Source organism: Symphalangus syndactylus, chromosome X (genome assembly GCF_028878055.3).
Source record: "Symphalangus syndactylus isolate Jambi chromosome X, NHGRI_mSymSyn1-v2.1_pri, whole genome shotgun sequence".
NCBI lineage: Eukaryota > Metazoa > Chordata > Mammalia > Primates > Hylobatidae > Symphalangus > Symphalangus syndactylus.
This window is the reverse complement of record NC_072447.2, coordinates 21,158,052-21,176,801: the sequence shown is the minus strand read 5'-3', so window position 1 is coordinate 21,176,801 and position 18,750 is coordinate 21,158,052. Positions and strand designations below refer to the sequence as shown.

At 45.2% G+C, this 18,750-nt stretch overlaps 1 protein-coding gene across 3 annotated transcripts in view; it reads left to right on the top strand.

Moving 5' to 3' along the window:
* The window catches only part of PUDP (pseudouridine 5'-phosphatase), an 86,264-nt gene that overhangs the window by 52,404 nt on the left and 15,110 nt on the right, over positions 1 to 18,750 (top strand). For all 3 annotated transcript variants that reach the window (XM_055269318.2, XM_055269319.2, XM_055269317.2), the window contains one exon: positions 8,222 to 8,451. In XM_055269318.2, the coding sequence (XP_055125293.1) occupies positions 8,222 to 8,451 (230 nt within the window). The remainder of the gene's footprint in view (positions 1 to 8,221; positions 8,452 to 18,750) is intronic.

Here is an 18,750-nt window from a genome sequence, read left to right as displayed (position 1 = left end):
ACAGATGTTAAACTTAAAGGAAGTTTGCTAAAATCCATTTCGTGGACCCCTTTGTAAACACCTGACCTACACAGCTTGTCCCTTATGACTTAAAGTTAACTTGCATCCATTTTATGGAATCCCAGGTGCCTGTTTGACCTGCAGACATCTTTCTCCCTTCTTGGTCACTCTCTCAGGGCATCAGCTCTTCACACAGCAACAGCTTCCTGCATGTGGCTCCAGACTGTCCATTGATGACCGAAGGCTCGTGGACTTGCCAAGTTGCCCACATAAAACCCAGGGTTCAGAGAGCGAGACAACTTCTTGCATTGTAAAGTGCCAACAATTGTAGTATTCTAAAGCTCAGTGTTGTTCAGAACATGGTACCCTTGTGAGATCACATGTGACATTTGTGAAGAACCTGGAACTGATGTTTCCTTAGGAAGCCTCGCAACAGTAAGTGCTTTCGGCTCGCTCAAGGAACTTCAAGTAGGCAAGAAATAAGAATGGAAGCCCTGCATTACTCCATCAGATCTTGAAAGTTTTCTCTTGGATAAATGTGCCTGTCAATCACATCGAATCTTATCCGCTGCCTCCGTGTGCTGTACCACAATAGCGACGTCTGCTGGAGCGTGTGTGCTCTCTGGGTACACATTCTCCAGGAGGCAGCATCTTATTAGAGAGTAACAGGTCTGTCTTGTGCAGAGGAAAATGCTAACCGCTTCATGAGAAGGCTCCCCACCATGAACTCGGATAACCGGATGCTATTTTTTTTAAATTATTTATTTTTTAATTGACAAATAGAAATCGTATATAGTTATCACACACAACGTGTTTTGAAGTGTGTGTACATTGTGGGGTGGCTGCGTCAAGCTAATGAACACATGCATCATCTCACTTTCTCATCATGTTTTGTGGGGAGAACACTTAAAATCTAGAATCTGAGTGATTTTCACATAGCCAAATGTTATTTTTAATGACCTTTGCCTTAATTGTCCATTCAATATCGGTCATAGATATTTATTGAGGGCCCAGCATGTGCCAGCCAAGCGTGGCCTCCTAATTGGAAACACAAACCCTAAGAAACTCTGAGCATTGCTGTGTAGCGCAGGGGCCATCCTCACACCCCCACAGCCAGCATTCAGCTTGCTTCATCAGCCATGGATGGAGTCAAAGGAAAACTAGCTCACTTTCCCACTAGTATCTGAAATCACTTTCTATTCCATGCTGCACACATGTACTGCAAGGAAAAGGAATGATTCCTACCCCCACCACTGCCTTCCATTCCTAAGAACAGAGGCGATGGAGTACAACGATGAGGAAAACAGAGGGCAGGAAATAAGCAGTTTATTCATGGGATGTCTGCATGGGGTCTTGGGAGTGCAGAGGTTGTGACTCATTCTTGAGTGGAAGTTTCTAACCACGTACATACAACTGCAATAACTGCAGCCAGCTGCCGGAGGTGTTGTGGTGAATCCCAGAGGGTTACAAGGGTAGGAGGAGCCTGGTAAAGTTTCCAGGAAGTGATAGCACATGAGCTATGTCTTCACCCGCAAAGATGCAGGTAACAGCTTAGATTCTGAGCCTTAGGAAGAGGATGGAGGCCGGAGGGTGACAGGGTTTCTCTGTAGTCCTCAGGAAGTGAAACTGCCTCACAGGAAATAAAGCAATATCAATCAGGCAGGTCTTTCTATGTATATTTGAATATTGTCAATGTTTTAAAAATCACACACGACATATTTCTTTTTTTTCCCCTTCTTTTTTTTTTTTTTTTTTTGTTGAGACAGTCTTTCTCTGTCGAGTTCGGTGGTGTGATCTCGGCTGACTGCAACCTCCATCTCTTGAGTTCAAGTGATTCTTCTGCCTCAGCCTCTCGAGTAGCTGGGATTACAGGCATGTGCCTCCATGCCTGGCTAATTTTTGTGTTTTTAGTAGAGATGGGATTTCACCGTGTTGGTCAGGCTGGTCTGCAACTCCTGACCTCAAGTAATCCGCCCACCTCGGCCTCCCAAAGTGCTGGGATTGTAGGCATGAGCCACTATGCCCAGCCAAACCTGGCATATTTCTGAGGAGCGAGAAAGAGCAGCTGTCTGTCCACCACCTGCCCCCCAACCTCTTTGAACTGCATCCCAGACAGCTTGGTGTCGTAGCTGACATTGCCTGTGTCGGCCCTCCTCCCCTGATTTATTTTAATCCTCATTTGTTCTTTTCTAGCATTCTGTTTTTGTTTTAAGGACTCAGTAACTCATATGTTTCCGTGAATACTAATTATTATCATGACGGTTGCTTCCTCACCCACTTTTCTCTGGATTGTCATTTTTTTCTGGCAGATTCCTGTCTTCTGCCTGTTTGAGTCTTCTTCCACAAACACCTGGCAGTGTCTGTTCTGCTCATTCACATTCAAGAACAGAGCACTTGTGTATTCATTTCCTGGGGCTGCTGCCACAAGATACCGAAAACTCAGCAACTTCTAATAACAGAAGTTGACTCTCTCCCAGTTCTGGAGACCGGAAGTCTGAAATCAAGGTGTCTCAGGGCCACACTCCCTCTGGAGGCTCTAGGGGAGGATCCTTCCTGCCTTTCCCAGCTCCTGGGGGCTCTAGGCATCCCTGGGCTTGTGGCCACATCACTTCAGTCTCTGCCTCTGTTTCCACGTGGCAGAGTGAGCTCATCTCAAGATTTTTAACTTAGTTACATCTCCAAAGACCCTTTTTCTAAACAAGACAGAAGTACCATGGGTGAGGACTTCTGTTTGAGGGCTACCATTCAACCCACTGCTCTCAGTCACACAAAGCTTTTGAAGCATAACACCTGCTGTTGAGGCAGTTGCAAAAGTAGCCCCTAAGAAAGACAGCATGCCAAAGCACCTTCCCCATGGTGGAGTGGGGTGATGGACCAGGCACCCTTAGGATGCCCATGCAGGAAGTGGGGGCTCAGCAGAATCCCACAGGTGTGTCTGCTCCTGGGATAGCATCAGCGTCTTCTCACAGGTAGCCAGGTGGCATCTATCAGCTGACCACATCGTCTGCCCCAGTGGCACAGGCTGTCTTCCATGTCTCACTTCATAGAGCTCTTCTAGACTGAGGCCCAGGACGTGTTCTCGGCACACAGCGTTAATGACATTCATGGCCCTCTAAGCGGTTCCCTCTCTCCCTTTGTGTTGTCAACCCCCGGTAACCCCCACTTGCTTCTGTTGCTCACTGCAGGTCTTAGGTAGTACAGACAATGTTCAGGCTCGTAGGGTTCTGATGGCCAGATCACTCAACAAAAGAATGCCAAGAATACCTGAGACCGCGCGGCAGCTGCCTGTCTTCTGCCTCTTTCCTTTGTTTAATCTTCTTTAATTGCACATCCCTGTTCTCACCCACCTAGGGTCCCTAGGATGGTGGAAAGCAGGAGCATTTCTTCCCACCCACAGTGCTGATTCTCCACATTCCCCAGTTCTTCCCCTGGAGATGTGTCCTGTGAGCTGATTGTTTGGAGCAACAGATATCTAGATATCTGTCTCTCTGCGCTTCCTGTAAACCCACAGAAGCACGCCAAGTGCTAGGAGCTGGGAACTGGAGTTCATTTATACACATAATTAACCAGCTTCTCCCTAGAACAGAACTCCATTTGCATTTTTTCGTCTTTTACTTCTCAGGGAAAGCCACTGAGTAAGACAAAGTTTGTGCACAGTCTTTAAAAGATGAAAAACTTTGTGAAGGCATCAGGCAGTTTTGAATCAGGTGATTAGGATCGTTCATTCCTGACGATACACTGGAGCTTTATCTGATGATACCGACACTGGCTAACATTTATCTGGGGCTTCCTCACCCATGTCATTTTCCAGGCATTGTTCTTCTTGTGAATTAATTCCATGAGGAACGTTAATCATTGCTCTTTGACAGATGACAAAATTGAGGCCCAAAGAGCGTGTATAATTGACGGATGTCCCATAATCTCTGACTGTGGTCATAGTCTTGTCTTGACTTTCATCTTCATAGGCGTCCCAAGCATTTTGAAGATCTCAGTATGCTGTGGTGGTGTAAAGCAGTCATCCAAAACTGTTTTTGATTCATTCTCCATCAGTAAGAATGTTGAGCTGCATTCCAGTCTAGACACATTGGTGTGCGTTTGTTTATCTACTCCACTGTTACAGCTGGTAGCTTAGAAAGAATTCACAGCAATAGAAATGCAAGAAGGATAAGCTAAAATAAAATAATCGGCCGGGTACAGTGGCTCACATCTCTAAGCACAGGGCTTTGAGAGGCTGAGGCAAGAGGATTACTTGAAGCAGAACTTCAAGACTAGCTTAGCTAACATAGCGAGACCCTGTCTCTACAAAACATAAAAAAATTTACCAGGCATGGTGACATGCACCTGTAGTCCCAGCTGTTCGGGAGGCTGAGGCTGGAGAATCGTTTGAGCCCGGGAGGTCAAGGCTGCTATGATTGTTTGACTCGGCTCCAGCCTGGGTCACAGAGCAAGATCCTATCTCAAAACAATAATAATAAAATAATCAGTTTAAGTTTTTAAAATTAATAGCACCAAAGTACTTTAAGAAAATTTTCTTTATACAGCGTGTTTTACAGAGCCATGTGTTTAAATGTGCTCCATTTTTTAAAATATTGGCTTAAAATTTAAGCCAGCAATTTAAAAATCTTGTTTTAAATTCAGATTGTTTTGATACTCAGCTTTAATCACTATTTATATCCAGACAGAAGTTCATGATTGGCTAATTTTTTTTTTTTTTTTTTTTTTTTGAGATGGAGTCTGGCTCTGTCGCCCAGGCTGGAGTGCAGTGGCGCTATGTCGGCTCACTGCAACCTCCACTTCCTAGGTTCAAGCGATTCTCCTGCCTCTACCTCCCAAGTAACGGGGTTACAGGATGCACTGCCACATGTGACTGTCTCTTTTTTAAAAAAAATTAGAGCCTTTCTTTTATCTCATCCATCAGTTAGGATAAGGTTTAAATTGAAATTTAGCTAATAAATATAGTCCTCTGTGATACTAATCAGTGGTTGTTGCAAACTAATGAAATAGTGTGGCATTTTAGTATTTTTAACTAATGGATTCAAGTTCTGTAGAAGCTCTTTAGGTGGAGTACTTCTACACTGATTGTATATTGTTTTTATGTGTGGAGGTATGTGTATGTATGTTCATGAGATCTGTCGTTTTCTTGTCTGGCTTTTGTCTGGTTTTGGGATCAGGGAAGTGCTGATGTAAAAGGAGTTGAGAGGTGTTCCCTCCAGTTTCCTGAAAAGTCTGTTTAGAATTGGCATTCTTTTTTTTCTTGGGAAGTTGGTAAATTTACCAGCGAGGCCATTTGATCCTAGATGTGGGAAGGAGGTTTTTAATTACAAATTCAATTCCTTTCATAGGCAGAAGGCTATTCAGGTTATTCGTGTTTTCTTGAGGCAGTTTTATATCTTTCAAAGAATTATCTCATTTCATCTAAATGGTCAAATGTGTTGCCATTAATCCTATAATAATTAAGTTTTTATCATTTTATCGATGTTAGGATCTGTAGTGATGTCCCCTCTTTCCCTGCTAATGTTAGTACATTTGGATCTTCTTTATTTTTTTGATCAGTTTAGCTAGGAGTCTACTAATTTAATTGCTCTTCTCAAACAACTCGCTTTTGATTTAGTTGGTTTTCTGTATTCTACTTTCTATTTCATTGATTTTCTCTCTCATGTTTATTATCTCCTTCCTTTTATTTGTTTTAGGTTTAATTTGCTCTTTTCCTTCACTTTCTTAAGGTAAAAGCTTAAATCATTGAACTTCTTTCTTTCAGGTTTTCAGTGTGACAACTTAGATCGCTTATTTGAGACCTTATTATTTAATATATCACTCAATGCCATCAGTTTTCATCGAAGCAATGTTTTAGCCACATCCCAGAAATTTTGGTAGTTTTTAGTTCTCTACAAAATATTACCTAGTTTCCCTTTGTGATTTCATCTTTGATCCATGTCTTACATAGAAGTGTAACATCCAAATATTTGTGATTTTCCACATTCCTTTCTATTATTAATGTCTATTTTAATTCTGTCATCGTTAGATAAGGTATTCGGTATGACTTTAAGTATTTTATAATTTTTGAGAATAGTTTTATCACTTATAATAGGATCTTTCTTGTTGAATGCTCCATGTGCACTTAAAAATAATGTGGTTTCTGCTGTTGTTGGGAGAAGTATTACATGAACGTCAATTAGGTCAGGTTACTTGACAGTGGTTCTGAAGTCTGCTGTATCCTTACTTCTTTTCTGTCTACTTGTTCTATCAATTACTGATAGAGGAGTTTTAAACTTCCTTCTACGTTTGTGTTTCTCCATTCAGTTCTACTGGTTTTTGCTTTATGCATTCTGAAGCTCTGCTATTTGATGTTTACACATTTAGAATTATGTCTTATTGATGAACTGACCTATTTGTCATTATGAAATGTCCCTATTTATCCCTGATGATGGTCATTCATTGTTCTAAAGGCTTGTTTGTTATTAATGTAAGTAACCTGGCTCTCTTTTGAGCAATAGTTATGTGGTATGTAGTTTTCTATCATTTTATCTTCAATCTATCTGTGTAGTTATATTTAAAGTAGGTTTCTGTAGACAGCATGTAGTTGGGTCTTTTGTTTTTCTTTTTTATTCTGATAGTATCATCTTAGGTGTGTTTATAATACTTATAAAGCCGTTACATAAGGTCATGATCTGCTAATTCCATCTGTCTCTATCATTTCTGTGTCTATTTCTCCTGATTGCTTCCCCCCACCACCCCTGGTTGTGGGTGGTATTTGCTTCTTTGCAGGCATGGTAATTTTTGATTGAATGTTAGACACTATGAATTCTACACCCAGTGGAGTGCTAGATTTTGCATGATTTCATTTGCTTTATTTAACTTTGTCCTGGAACTACATTATGATCTGTCCATGCCTTCCTTTTAAAAATCTCTAGAGGGTCAGGTGCTCCAGATATCTGTTACCTTATCCTGAATGACTTTAGGTGTTTGGAAAAAATGACTATGTTGATTCTTTTGTGTAACAATTGACAAAGTAGGGACATTAAATCGTGATATTATTAAAATAGGCATGATTATACAATTATTTAAAATACAATTTTAGGCCAGGCGTGGTAGCTCATGCCTGTAATCCCAGTACTTTGAGAGGCCGAGGCAGGCGAATCACCTGAGGTCAGGAGTTTGAGACTAGCCTGGCCAACATGGTGAAACCCCATCTCTACTAAAAATACAAAAATTAGCTGGGCGCAGTGGCACATGCCTGTAGTCCCAGCTACTCCGGAGGCTGAGGCAGGAGAATCGCTTGAACCTGGGAGGCCGAGGTTGCAGTGAGCCAAGATCGGCTGTTGCACTCCAGCCTGGGCAAGAGAGCGAGACCTTGTCTCAAAAATAAAATAAAATTTTAGACAAACCGTCACACTTTGTGTGGATTTAGATGTTCCTGTTGTGCTAGTCAGCATAAGTTAAAGGTGGGAAGGACTCCTGGTATTTTTTATTCTTTCTGATAACTAGTCCTCTCATGATTGGCTCTATGATGACCTCCATGGACCTGTGCGGTCACTGTAGTTAATCCGTGTGGCTAATGACATTGTGAGGATGCTCTTTTCATATGGCACGTTGCTGTTGATCAGCTGTGTTCAGCAGCTTTCTTTTGTCCCCTGATCCCTTGTCAAGTAGCGCCGCAGCCGTCCCTCAGCCACAGCCTTCTTCAGCATCTGGTGGAGGCCTTTGTGTAATTTCCTCTCCTTAGCAGGGTGAAGAATGATTGAAGTGTTTTCTCTAGAATACGGTGTTTTTGCAGAAAACACCAAAAGCATAGTCCTTGTGTATTTACTGCTTTGGAAAGAAAGTATGGTTCAGCGAGGCCCTGCTGTGGGGCCTTCCCCGATGCCCTGGCCAGATCCCAGGTCCAGTCACCTCCTAGGCCTGCTCGCTGCCCTTCTCCACGTTTCATAAAGAGGCCCAGCAGACAAAGCAGCAGTGCCTCCCAGTGCGCTTTTCTTCTGTTCCTTTGGGAAATGTATCGCTCAACTGCCAATAGCTTTTTTGATTTTTTGGTTTGTTTTATTTTGAGCAGGGATGTTTTGGAGCTGACAACTGCTTTTAAACAATCTGTCCTAGGTCAGAAATTCCTCAAAAGGAGCAGCCTGAGAGTGTGCTGCCACATAGCTGGAGGGACTGTCCCTGGAAGAAGGTCTTGTGGTGGAGGCCTTGCCCCTCACCGCAGTCCTTCCCTCCTCCTCCCCAGGGGCTGAGAAACTCATCATCCACCTGCGGAAACACGGCATCCCCTTTGCGCTGGCCACCAGCTCGGGGTCCGCGTCGTTCGAGATGAAGACAAGCCGCCACAAGGAGTTCTTCAGCTTGTTTTCCCACATTGTGCTGGGAGATGACCCCGAAGTGCCGCGTGGCAAGCCAGACCCCGACATCTTCCTAGCTTGTGCCAAGAGGTTCTCTCCCCCTCCTGCTATGGAGAAGGTAAGCGGGTGCCGGTGACATGGGCCGTGTTCCACGACCGTGTTCCACCAAATAATATCCACGTAGTGTTTGCTAAATGTGAAAAGTTATGGTTTGTGCTGTTGAAGGCCACTTTGCAGTGCTCCCTAGAACTTGGGTATGTGGGAAGGGAGCTGGTCTGGTTGGAAGATTTTGTGAGGAATCGTGGCCGCACCTAAGTCACCAGGCCAGGGAGACTCAGCCAGAATCCACTGGGTCTCAGGGACAGTCTGAGAAGCTTACAGTGCCAGAACAAAGCCTGTTCAGACATTTTCCAGGGAAGCGGCGGTTTTAATGATGTGGGGCTTAAAACAGTCTTATTGTCTAGGTGCAGGCTTTAAGGTGAGTATTCACTGCAGTTCAGATATAAATCACTAAAACTCACTTCCCCTCCCCAACTGCTTATAGAGTGCTCGTTGGTTGCTGCAGAGTTTTTGCTTGTGTAGTGACGTTGGGTTTTTATCGCCAAGTTTTTGGACTTCCATCCATTTCTCCATTGGAAAGTGGCAGCTGATGGGCTTGTATGCCGTGGCACCCCCTGTCCTGCACCGTGGCTGCTTGACCATGCAGGGTATGCAGTGGAGACGGCCCCTGGCTCCCTCTTCTTGTTATATAAGGCTCCTCCTCAGGTGACCTGGGCAGAGCGTTTAGAGAGCTGACCGCTCATGGTGGCTGGGCCTGGCTCCAGATTCTTCTGACTGCTCTGTGACTGCCAAGATGGAGTCCTTGGCCTGAATGATCTGCAGATACAGATTCCAGAATCACAGCAAGTCACCCTTGAAAGGGGGGCTCCCGCTGGCGATGTAAGTGTAAGCAGCTGGGGAGGGCATCCGTCAGGGAGTCCCTGCAAATGCCTGCTTCCCCTGGGTTCCCGCATGTGAGGACTTTGTGGTTTGTGGGGAAGAGCCTTTCAGGGAGAGGTCTTTTTCAGGCCTCACCTCTCATCACTAACCAGTGACACCGATCACGAGCTCAGGGAAATTACTCAGAAACCTCCTTCCCAATAAAGCTGAGCTACCGGAGTAGTCTTGAAAGACCTGTTTTTTGTTGTTGTTGTTGTTTTGTTTTGTTTTGTTTTTTGCCCAGGGTGCAACTTACTACCTTGAGCCTATAGAGGCAGCCGGAACTTGTGCCTCAGTATACAGGCCTCTGATTCTCTGAAGCTAAGTGGGCATCCAGCAATTCAGTTCAGTTCTGACACTGACTCCTACGGTTAGCCCAGACCCCGAAGGTTAAGGCCCCAGTCCCACAAGACGCCCATCGCACGTTCCAGGGGCCGCCTGTACTTCTGATTGGCTACAAATTGGGGGTTCCTGCAATCCTCTCTTCAGGTCTAATAATCCCCTAACATGACTGACAGAGCTCAGGAAAACACTTTCATACACTTGCTGCTTTGTTATGAACTGTAAAACTCAGGGACAGCCAAATGGAAGCAAGGCATTGGCCAATGTACGGCGGGTGGTTGCAGTGCTCCCCTGCCCTCTCTGGGCACCTGACCTTCCCGGCACCTCCATGTGCTCACCAAACTCAAAGCTCCCCAGGCCCCTTATGTAGAGGTTTTTATGGAGCTTTCTTACGTAGGTGTGAGTGATGACGTCACTGACGATTGCTCATTGAACTCAATCCGGGCCAAGGTGCCCTCCCTGGAGATGAGGGGGAGGGCTGAAAGTTCCAGTCTTGTTTGTTTGTTTGTTTTGAGATGGAGTCTCGTTCTGTCGCCCAGGCTGGAGTGCAGTGGCATAATCTCGGCTCATTGCAACCTCCACCTCCCGGGTTCAAGCGATTCTCCTGCCTCACCCTCCTGAGTACCTGGGATTACAGGTGTGTGCCATCACGCCTGGCTAATTTTTGTATTTTTAGTAGAGACAGGGTCTCATCATGTTGGCCAGGCTGGTCTTGAACTCCTGACCTCGTGATCCACCCACCTCAGCCTCCCAAAGTGCTGGGATTACAGGCATGAGCCACTGTGCCCAGACCCAGTCTTCTAATCACATGTTTGGTCTTTCTGATGTCCAGACCCTGTCCTAAAGCTATCCTGGGTCCACTAGAGGCACCTCATTAGGTTGAAAATGGCTTATTAATGACTCAGAAATTCCAAGTGTTTTAGGAGCTCTATGTCATGAACTGGGGACAAAAACCAGGTGTGTAGTTTTTATGATGCCATAGCTATAAACAGTCATTGAAAGACAGTGGGGCATTCTTATCAACACACATACCTGGGCTGATTGAAATCTCATTCTTGATTTAAGTCTCATTACTGAATTCAACTTGACTGCAATTGCTTGACGTGGGACTTGCCTGAGACCTCCCAGCTAGTAAGTCAGAGAGTCAAGGCTGAGCCTCCAGGTGCGGCTGGAACAGGTCCCAGTGGGAACATGTATCTGCTTCTTATGTCTGGACATGTGTATGTCTGCATGCTTGGCATCCTGTTACAAATTCCTCTGCAACATGTTCATTTTTCCTCAGAATTTCCCCCTTGTGGAAGAATTATTCCATAGCTTCAGGCTATAAAGCCTTCTTCCCAGAAACACCATTTTTGTTGTTGTTTAACCTGAGTGATTGTTCACTAGAAAAGTGAAGGTGCTGCACTCCATACACCATGTCCCAGAATCGATCAGAATATGTTGGCACTTGCATTCAGTTCTGTATTTACAAACTGATAAAGATAAGGTAAAATATTTGCCTTGTTAACATGAGCTATTCCTGTAGCTAAGGCAATTAAACGAAATTTCAAGTACAGGCAGTCCTTGTTTTGCAAGGCACTCTGTTAATGGAAACATGGTGTTTCATGTGGGGTTTTTTGGTTTTGGTTTGTTTTTCAGGTAGGGTCCCCTTTGTTGTCCAGGCCATAGGCAGTGGCAGCACAATCGTAGCTCACTGCAGCTTCCATTTCCTGGGCTTCAGCAATCCTTCTGCCTCTGCCCCCCAAGTAGCTGGGAACACAGGCACACACCACCATGCACAGCCGGGCATGGCAGCTCACACCTATAATCCCAGCACTTTGGGATGCTGAGGCAGGAGGATGCTTGAGCCCAGTAGCTTGAGACCAGCCAGGTCAACATAGCCAGACCCTGTCTCCACAAAAAGTTAGCCATGTTTTAAAATGTATATGGAAGCAAAGTGCATGTGGAAACCACATGCTGCCATTGCATGGGACCAGTTATGGTGAAACCCACAAAGCAAGGGCCCTCATGAGGAGGAATTTCTCTCACAAGGTACCCTGCAAAGAGGCCCATGGAATGAATTGTGTTTTAACATCTTGGTGTTCTCATTGACAATGTTTGTTTTAGACTTGTCAAAGAAAAATGAGCAGTTGCATTTTTTAAAAGTCATTTAGCTTTTAGAAAGTTCTAAACATTTTCCTTATTATTAATCTACATTTACTTACAGATGTATTTCTCTTGCAGAAATGAAATGTTTCCTCTCATGCTTCTTACTTAGAGACAGTGACACATTGTGGGTCTTCCTCCTGTGATGTGCATATTGTAATACTAAAGGAAGATTTTCCCAAGCTTCTGTCAGGGAAGCAGCCCTGGTTTTGTACTTGGCATTTGTGTCAGGAATACAGGAGGCAGTGGCCAGGGGGCGTGTGGACGATCTTGGAGCTCTTCAGTCAGGCCCTGCTGCTTCCTCTTGCCCGCAGTGTGGGTGTGAGCTCACAGGGGCAGCATGCCTCCAGAGTTCAAGGGCATTCCATTAAATCAGCAGTCACTGAAGAGACTTCTGAATCTCTCAGGGAATTGCCTTAGGGAATTTATCATGCCATAGGTGTCACCAGGTTAATTAAGCATAGTAGTAGTAGTAGTCATAGGAAAGTAGTCAAAAACAAGTAGGATCAAAGAGTTATTAATTATGTTAAATATTCCCATCTTACTAGGAGAAAGTGTCCAACAGAGCTGACATTAAAGAATCAAGTTTTCACTGAGAATATTTTCTAAGTTATTCATGTATCATTATTTTGTTCTAAAAAATATAAAGCAAACATAAGGCCACCTTCAGAAGCCCCCCAGAACCCACCTTCAGGATAATGAGCACCCATTGAGTGAAAGCACCCGCCCACTGTGTGCCAGGCAGGGTGCGACATCTGCCAACACATCCCCTGAAGGCCAGAGACCCAGTGGGTAGAGGGCCTCCATGTGCCGAACGCCAGGTCCTGAGACTTGCGGGTGTGAGCACACTCACTGGCTGGCGGGGACTTGAGAGACCAAGCTGGAAGGCACCCCAGGGCTGTCTGTTCCCAGCCACAAAAATGCCATCATTGTTGTAAAACAAAAATGACGGCATTGCTTACATATCACTTCTAGGGTTGATATTTATTACAAGTAAAACCAGAAATCGGAAATCAGTTTTTTGTTTTGTTTTGTTTTGTTTTGTTTTGTTTTGTTTTTGAGACACAGTCTTGCTCTGTTGCCCAGGCTGGAGTGCAGTGGCACGATCTCGGCTTACTGCAACCTCTGCCTTCTGGGTTCAAGTGATTCTCCTGTCTCAGCCTCCCAAGTAGCTGGGATTACAGGCACATGCCATCACACCCGGCTAATTTTTTTTATTTTTAGTAGAGATGGGGTTTCACCATGTTGGCCAGGCTGGTCTTGAATTCCTGACTTCAGGTGATCTGCCCACCTCAGCCTCCCAAAGTGCTGGGATTACAGGAGTGAGCCACCGTTCCCAGCTGGAAATCAATTTTTTACAGCCTAGCCATCACTACTTTGCATGTTTTAGTTTTCTTGTACTTGTTAGTGTTGTTTTAGGAGCCGAATTTCAGGTTTTAAAAAAATTATTTTTGTTTTTGTTTTCTGTTCTGTTTTCAAGAAAGTTATACATGTAGGCCGGGCACAGTGGCTCACGCTTGTAATCCCAGCACTTTGGGAGGCCGAGGCGGGTGGATCACGAGGTCAGGAGATCAAGACCACGGTGAAACCTTGTCTCTACTAAAAATACAAAAAAATTAGCCGGGCATGGTGGCGGGCGTCTGTAGTCCCAGCTACTCGGAGAGGCTGAGGCAGGAGAATGATGTGAACCCGGGAGGCGGAGCTTGCAGTGAGCCAAGATTGCGCCACTGCACTCCAGCCTGGGAGACAGAGCGAGACTCCGTCTCAAAAAAAAAAAAAAAAAAAAAAAAGAAAGAAAGTTATACATGTTAAACTGCATAAATAGATAGAGTAGACTCATTTTACCAGCCTAAGTTTTGTGTATATTCGGTATCTGTCTTTTTTTGTTTAATACCAGGGTTGAAGTTGTAAGATAATATTCACAATTAGTAAGCAAGGGACGTGGTAGATTCTACTCTTTTTCCTGGAAACCTGCGTATTTCTTAATGAATAAGGGCTAAGTCCGCATAAATAGGTAGACTGGGCTCATTTCAACCAGACTTTAGACATTTCTACTCACAGCCCAAACTATTATGCTATCACCTTGTTAAGGATACAGTCTTACAGGTGGTGGTTCATGCCTGTAATCCCAGCACTTTGGGAGTCCAAGGTGGGAGGATCACTTGAGCTCAGGAGTTCAAGACTAGCCTGGAAAACATAACAAAACCCTATCTCTACAAAATATAATAATGATGATGATGATAAATTTGCCAGGTGTGGTGGCGCCTGCCTGTAGTCTCAGCTACTTAGGAGGCTTAGGTGGGAGAATCACCTGAGCCTAGGAGTTGGAAGTTTCAGTGAGCCGAGATCATGCCACTGCCCTCCAGCCTGGGTGACAGAGCAAGACTCTGTCTCAAAGGAAAAAAAAAAAAATAGAGAGTACATTCTGGGTGGTGGCTTAGGGATACAGGCGTTTTGTGAAATTCTTTCAACTCTGCTGTACGCTGGACCATCTCTACAGTGCAATGTTGGGGGAGGCAGCTCTGCCTAGTGTGACAGTCAGACCAAAAGTTCACTCAGGCACAAATTAGAGCATCATGGGGAACTGGGGATGGCACAGGGCCTGAGATAAATGCTCAGCGTTTTTACAGAGAAGAACAGAGGGTGGGATTCGTGCTGAACAGAACAAGTCCAACAGGAGTGCAGCCAACACAGAATCAATCGTGAGGACTTTGGAAACCAAGCAGAAAAGTTTACACATGGTGCAATAGGCATTTGAGCTCACTGGAAATTCTTAGAAGGACACATTGGCCATGTCTGTGTTTTAGAGCTCAGTGGAGTACTGGTTGACAGATTAGAAATAGGCAGTAAGAGAGGAGGAAGTGCCAGGTGTGATTCCAATGTGATTTCCTTCAGGGAGCTTATAGTTCAATTAGAAAAAAATAAGTAATGTCAAAAGTTATAGGAGGCTTAGGAGAAAGTGAAATTAAGAAAACTGTCGCTGGGCATATATTCATATCAACTTGTACCAAATTTGAAGAACTTTTTGCATCTCTATGACTCTTTCCTAGATTAAAAAAAAACTGAAAAAAAGATGTAGCTAGTTAAAAATATATGTATTTTTCTAATACCTGTAACTGCATGTGAAATTTATACAAAGTTTCATCTTAACTTATCCTTATCGTATATTGCATATGTCCCAAAAGAATGCAGACAGGAGCACGCAGGCTGTCAGTGTGAGCTGACCTCTGTAACTGGAACTTCTTTTCCTCCGAGAATAATAGAGAACAAATAGCTGTATACTACTTATGTCCAATTTAAAGTTAATATTTGGGCCAGGCGTGGTGGCTCAGGCCTGTAATCCCAGCACTTTGGGAGGCCAAGGTGGGTGGATTACTTGAGGTCAGGAGTTTGAGACCTGCCTGGCCAACATGGTGAAACTTCATCTGTACTAAAAATACAAAATTCAGCTAGGCATGGTGGTGCACGCCTGTAATCCCAGCTACTCGGGAGGCTGAGGCAAGAGAATCGCCTGAACCCGGGAGGCAGAGGTACAGTGAGCTGAGACTGTGCCACTGCACTCCAGCCTGGGTGACAGAGCAAGACTCCTTCTCAAAAAAAAAAAACAAAAGTTAATATTTGGTGACCAGCTGAGCTCTGCTGGGCCTCTGGTTTTGGGGAGATTAGATGTTCTTGAATCAGCTTCTTACCCTGCAACACTGAGTTACGGGCACAGCCACACTGGAGCTGCTCCAGAGGGTGAGGACCGTCACCTGCCATTGTTTGCCACCCTCTGTGGGCCTCAGGACCCCACAGCCTGGGTCCTCATTGCTCCAGCCTCAAGGCCACCTCCTCCTGTCACCCATCATCACTGAACAAAATAGGCATGCCTCTGCTCACTTGTCCTTGGTATTATTTCATTTCCCTTTCTCCCTTCTTTCATTATTTAAAAAACCGTAATAACAAGGACCTTCACGGATACTGTCCTTACACTTCTTTTCTTTCACTGAACTTGCCTTTGGGCTTGGTGTCCCTCCTGAGTTTCCTGGCATGAGGGCACTTGCTTAAACCAAATTGCACTGTCAGAGGAAATGTGTTTCCTCTACCCTCTTAGGTGCAGTGATTGGGGGCCTGTAAATCAAACTAACAAAAGACAGACTATCAAGAGTAAAGATAGATTTGTATTTACATACAACCAAGGAGTTCACAGAAAAATGTGACTTAAGGAGGCAGTTAGAATTTCGGATTTGTATGTCATCTTAACATTGACGGGAGAATGGCAGAAGGACACACAGAAGAATAAACGACTTTTAGGAAAACTAAGTGGGCCGTTAGGAGACTAGATGGTGGATAAGATAGTTTTATAACAACATCTTTTGGGGCGATTTCTCATCTAGGTGCGACAGGTGCTGACTTCTTATCTTTGGTCATAAGACTCACACTTCCCTGGTTGTGAAACTCCTGAGCATTGGATGTACGAGGGCTGAGGGCTGAATTCTTCTGGAAGGCTTTCCTTAGAAAGGGAAGGGAGTGCGGAAGCCGTCTGTTCCTGTACTTGATGCTTACTGTCTTCAACTCTAATAACCCTCATGCCACTGTGGCATGTTCCGCAGTCCATGGAGGCCCCATCTGCTTCTCCCCAACACCCCATCGTTACTCCCCTGCCCCCTTCTCTGAATGCCCAGTACCCAGCACCAACAAGAGGCCCTTGGCCTGCCGAGCGCACATGGCATCCTTGTTTCTAAACGACCCTGAGGTGCCCAGCCCCTGGTTCTCAGGTCCTGCCTTTATCCAGCCCGAGCAGCCTTACGTCCATGTCCAGAACACTAGCCTTGGGGCATCTTGCTCTCCCAGATGACCTCGGTGTCCCTCAGTCTTGTTCCCATGTTAGCTGCCAGGTGCCACAATCCCTGTTTCTGACTGCATCCTCGCCTCCTCACCTCACTTCGGGGGGCATTTCATCCTGGCATCTGCTGCTCCTGACTGCTGAAACCACAGACATCCATTTCCCATGCTCTCTGCAACGTCTCCCTCTGCTGGCTGCACCATGCCCTTCTGCCCTCATCCACTGCTCCCACTGTTTCTGCACTTCCTCTCACCCAGGAACTCGGTTCAGCAATCCCCACAAGTCAGCATCTGTGTGTGTGCAGGTGTTGTTTTGGTGTTCATCTCACTCTGTCCCATCCCCCTGGGTGATCTTATCTGCTACTTGTCGTCACTGTGCCTGACTCAAATCTTGGTTTCTGGACACGTGTAGAGTCCTGGGCCCAGTGGTCTGGAAAGGGGCCTTGGGAAAATCTTATGTAAAAGTTCAGCCAGGCCACACTTACTAGGAGTCTCAGTAGAGGTTCTCCCACCTTAAATCTACTCTTGGGGACCCTGCTGCTTGTCTGAACCCCAGGCTCATGCATCTGCACTGCCTGGAAGTCATGAGCACCTCTGAAAACACGGCCAACACTCCATTTTCCCACATTTTCCTTCAGCCTGCTCCTGTCACTCCAGGCACCCTAGAGTCCCTCAGCCAACCTTGAAGCTTCTCATTGCACGAGGATTTTCTCTCCTCACATGCCGTCTGCAGCCAGCAACCTCCTTTATCCATCCACTTCTTAGGGCTTCTCTTCTGAAAACCTCCCTTGTCCTCATTTGTACATTTCTTCCCTTCCTGAATTGAGGCTGTAGGTAGCAGCTGCTGTGTTGACTTCAAGGTCTCATTCCCAGCCTGAGAACACAGACTCCTCCCCTGTCCCCACACCCAAATCAGAGGCTATCAACGCACGATATACAGAAGCAGAAGCCAATAGACACAGAATCCAGTCACTGATTCTGTAGGTAAAGAAACAGATTCACATCAAGGGACTCAGTTCCCCTCTATAAGCTTTTATTGAACCTTTCGTGTATGTGCCATTTTATTGGATTGCAAGATGCCAGGAATACCGAGTGATTTAGGAGCACACACTGTCATTTAGTTTTAATAATAGCCGATGTCATTTTTTATTAGAATTTAGTAGTTATTTCTTGCTCTTTGATTTTCAGTTCTTATAAACTCTTGGCAAAGAAACCCTACATTCCCAGCTATAGTGTGGCCTTCTATATTAGTCTGTTTTCACGCTTCTAATAAAGACATACCCAAAACTGGGTAATTTATAAAGGAAAGAGGTTTAACGGACTCATAATTCCACATGACTGGGGAGGCCTCACAATCATGGCGGAAGGCAAGGAGCAGGAAGTCATGTCTTACATGGATGGCAGCGGGCAAAAAGAGAGCTTATGCAGGGAATCTCTCCCTTACAAAACCATCACATCTCATGAGACTTACTCACTATCATGAGAACAGCATGAGAAAGACCTGCCCCCCTGATTCAATTACCTTCCACCGAGTCCCTCCCACAGCATGTGGGAATTGTGGGAGCTACAATTCAAGATGAGATTTGGGTAGGGACACAGCCAAACCATATCACCTTCTTTTTCTTTTCCTGTAGTGTTCCCCACAAATAGAGAAGGCATTCGTCTTCTATATTGTTATTTCACAAACCCTGACTGACACCTATTCTCGTGATCCTTGTCTCCATCTCCTGCCACTACAGCTGCAGCGATGTCAATGGGGAGGCTGTCTTTTTCACCTTCAGGCTCTCCCTCTCCCCTTGGGTACATCATCAGCTTTGATAGGAGGTGGAGCTGTGCTTTGGCCAGGTCACAGCTCAGTGAGTGTTCTGGCTTCTTGGCAGACCCATAGCCACCTGCGTTCCTCCAGACTGGTTTCCAGGGCTTACAGTCAGCGGCAGAATCTGTCGTCCTTTGATGGAGAGCTTCTCGTCATTCTTGGGGAACTTGGGGCACTGCAGTGTTGATTTCAAGTTCACAGCCCTGCAGAGACCTCGACACAGGTTGCATGCACACGGGCTCCTGTACTGTTCTGCAGAATTACGCCAGAGCTGAGCCATTCCTGGGGCATGAGGGTCTCTGGGAAAACACA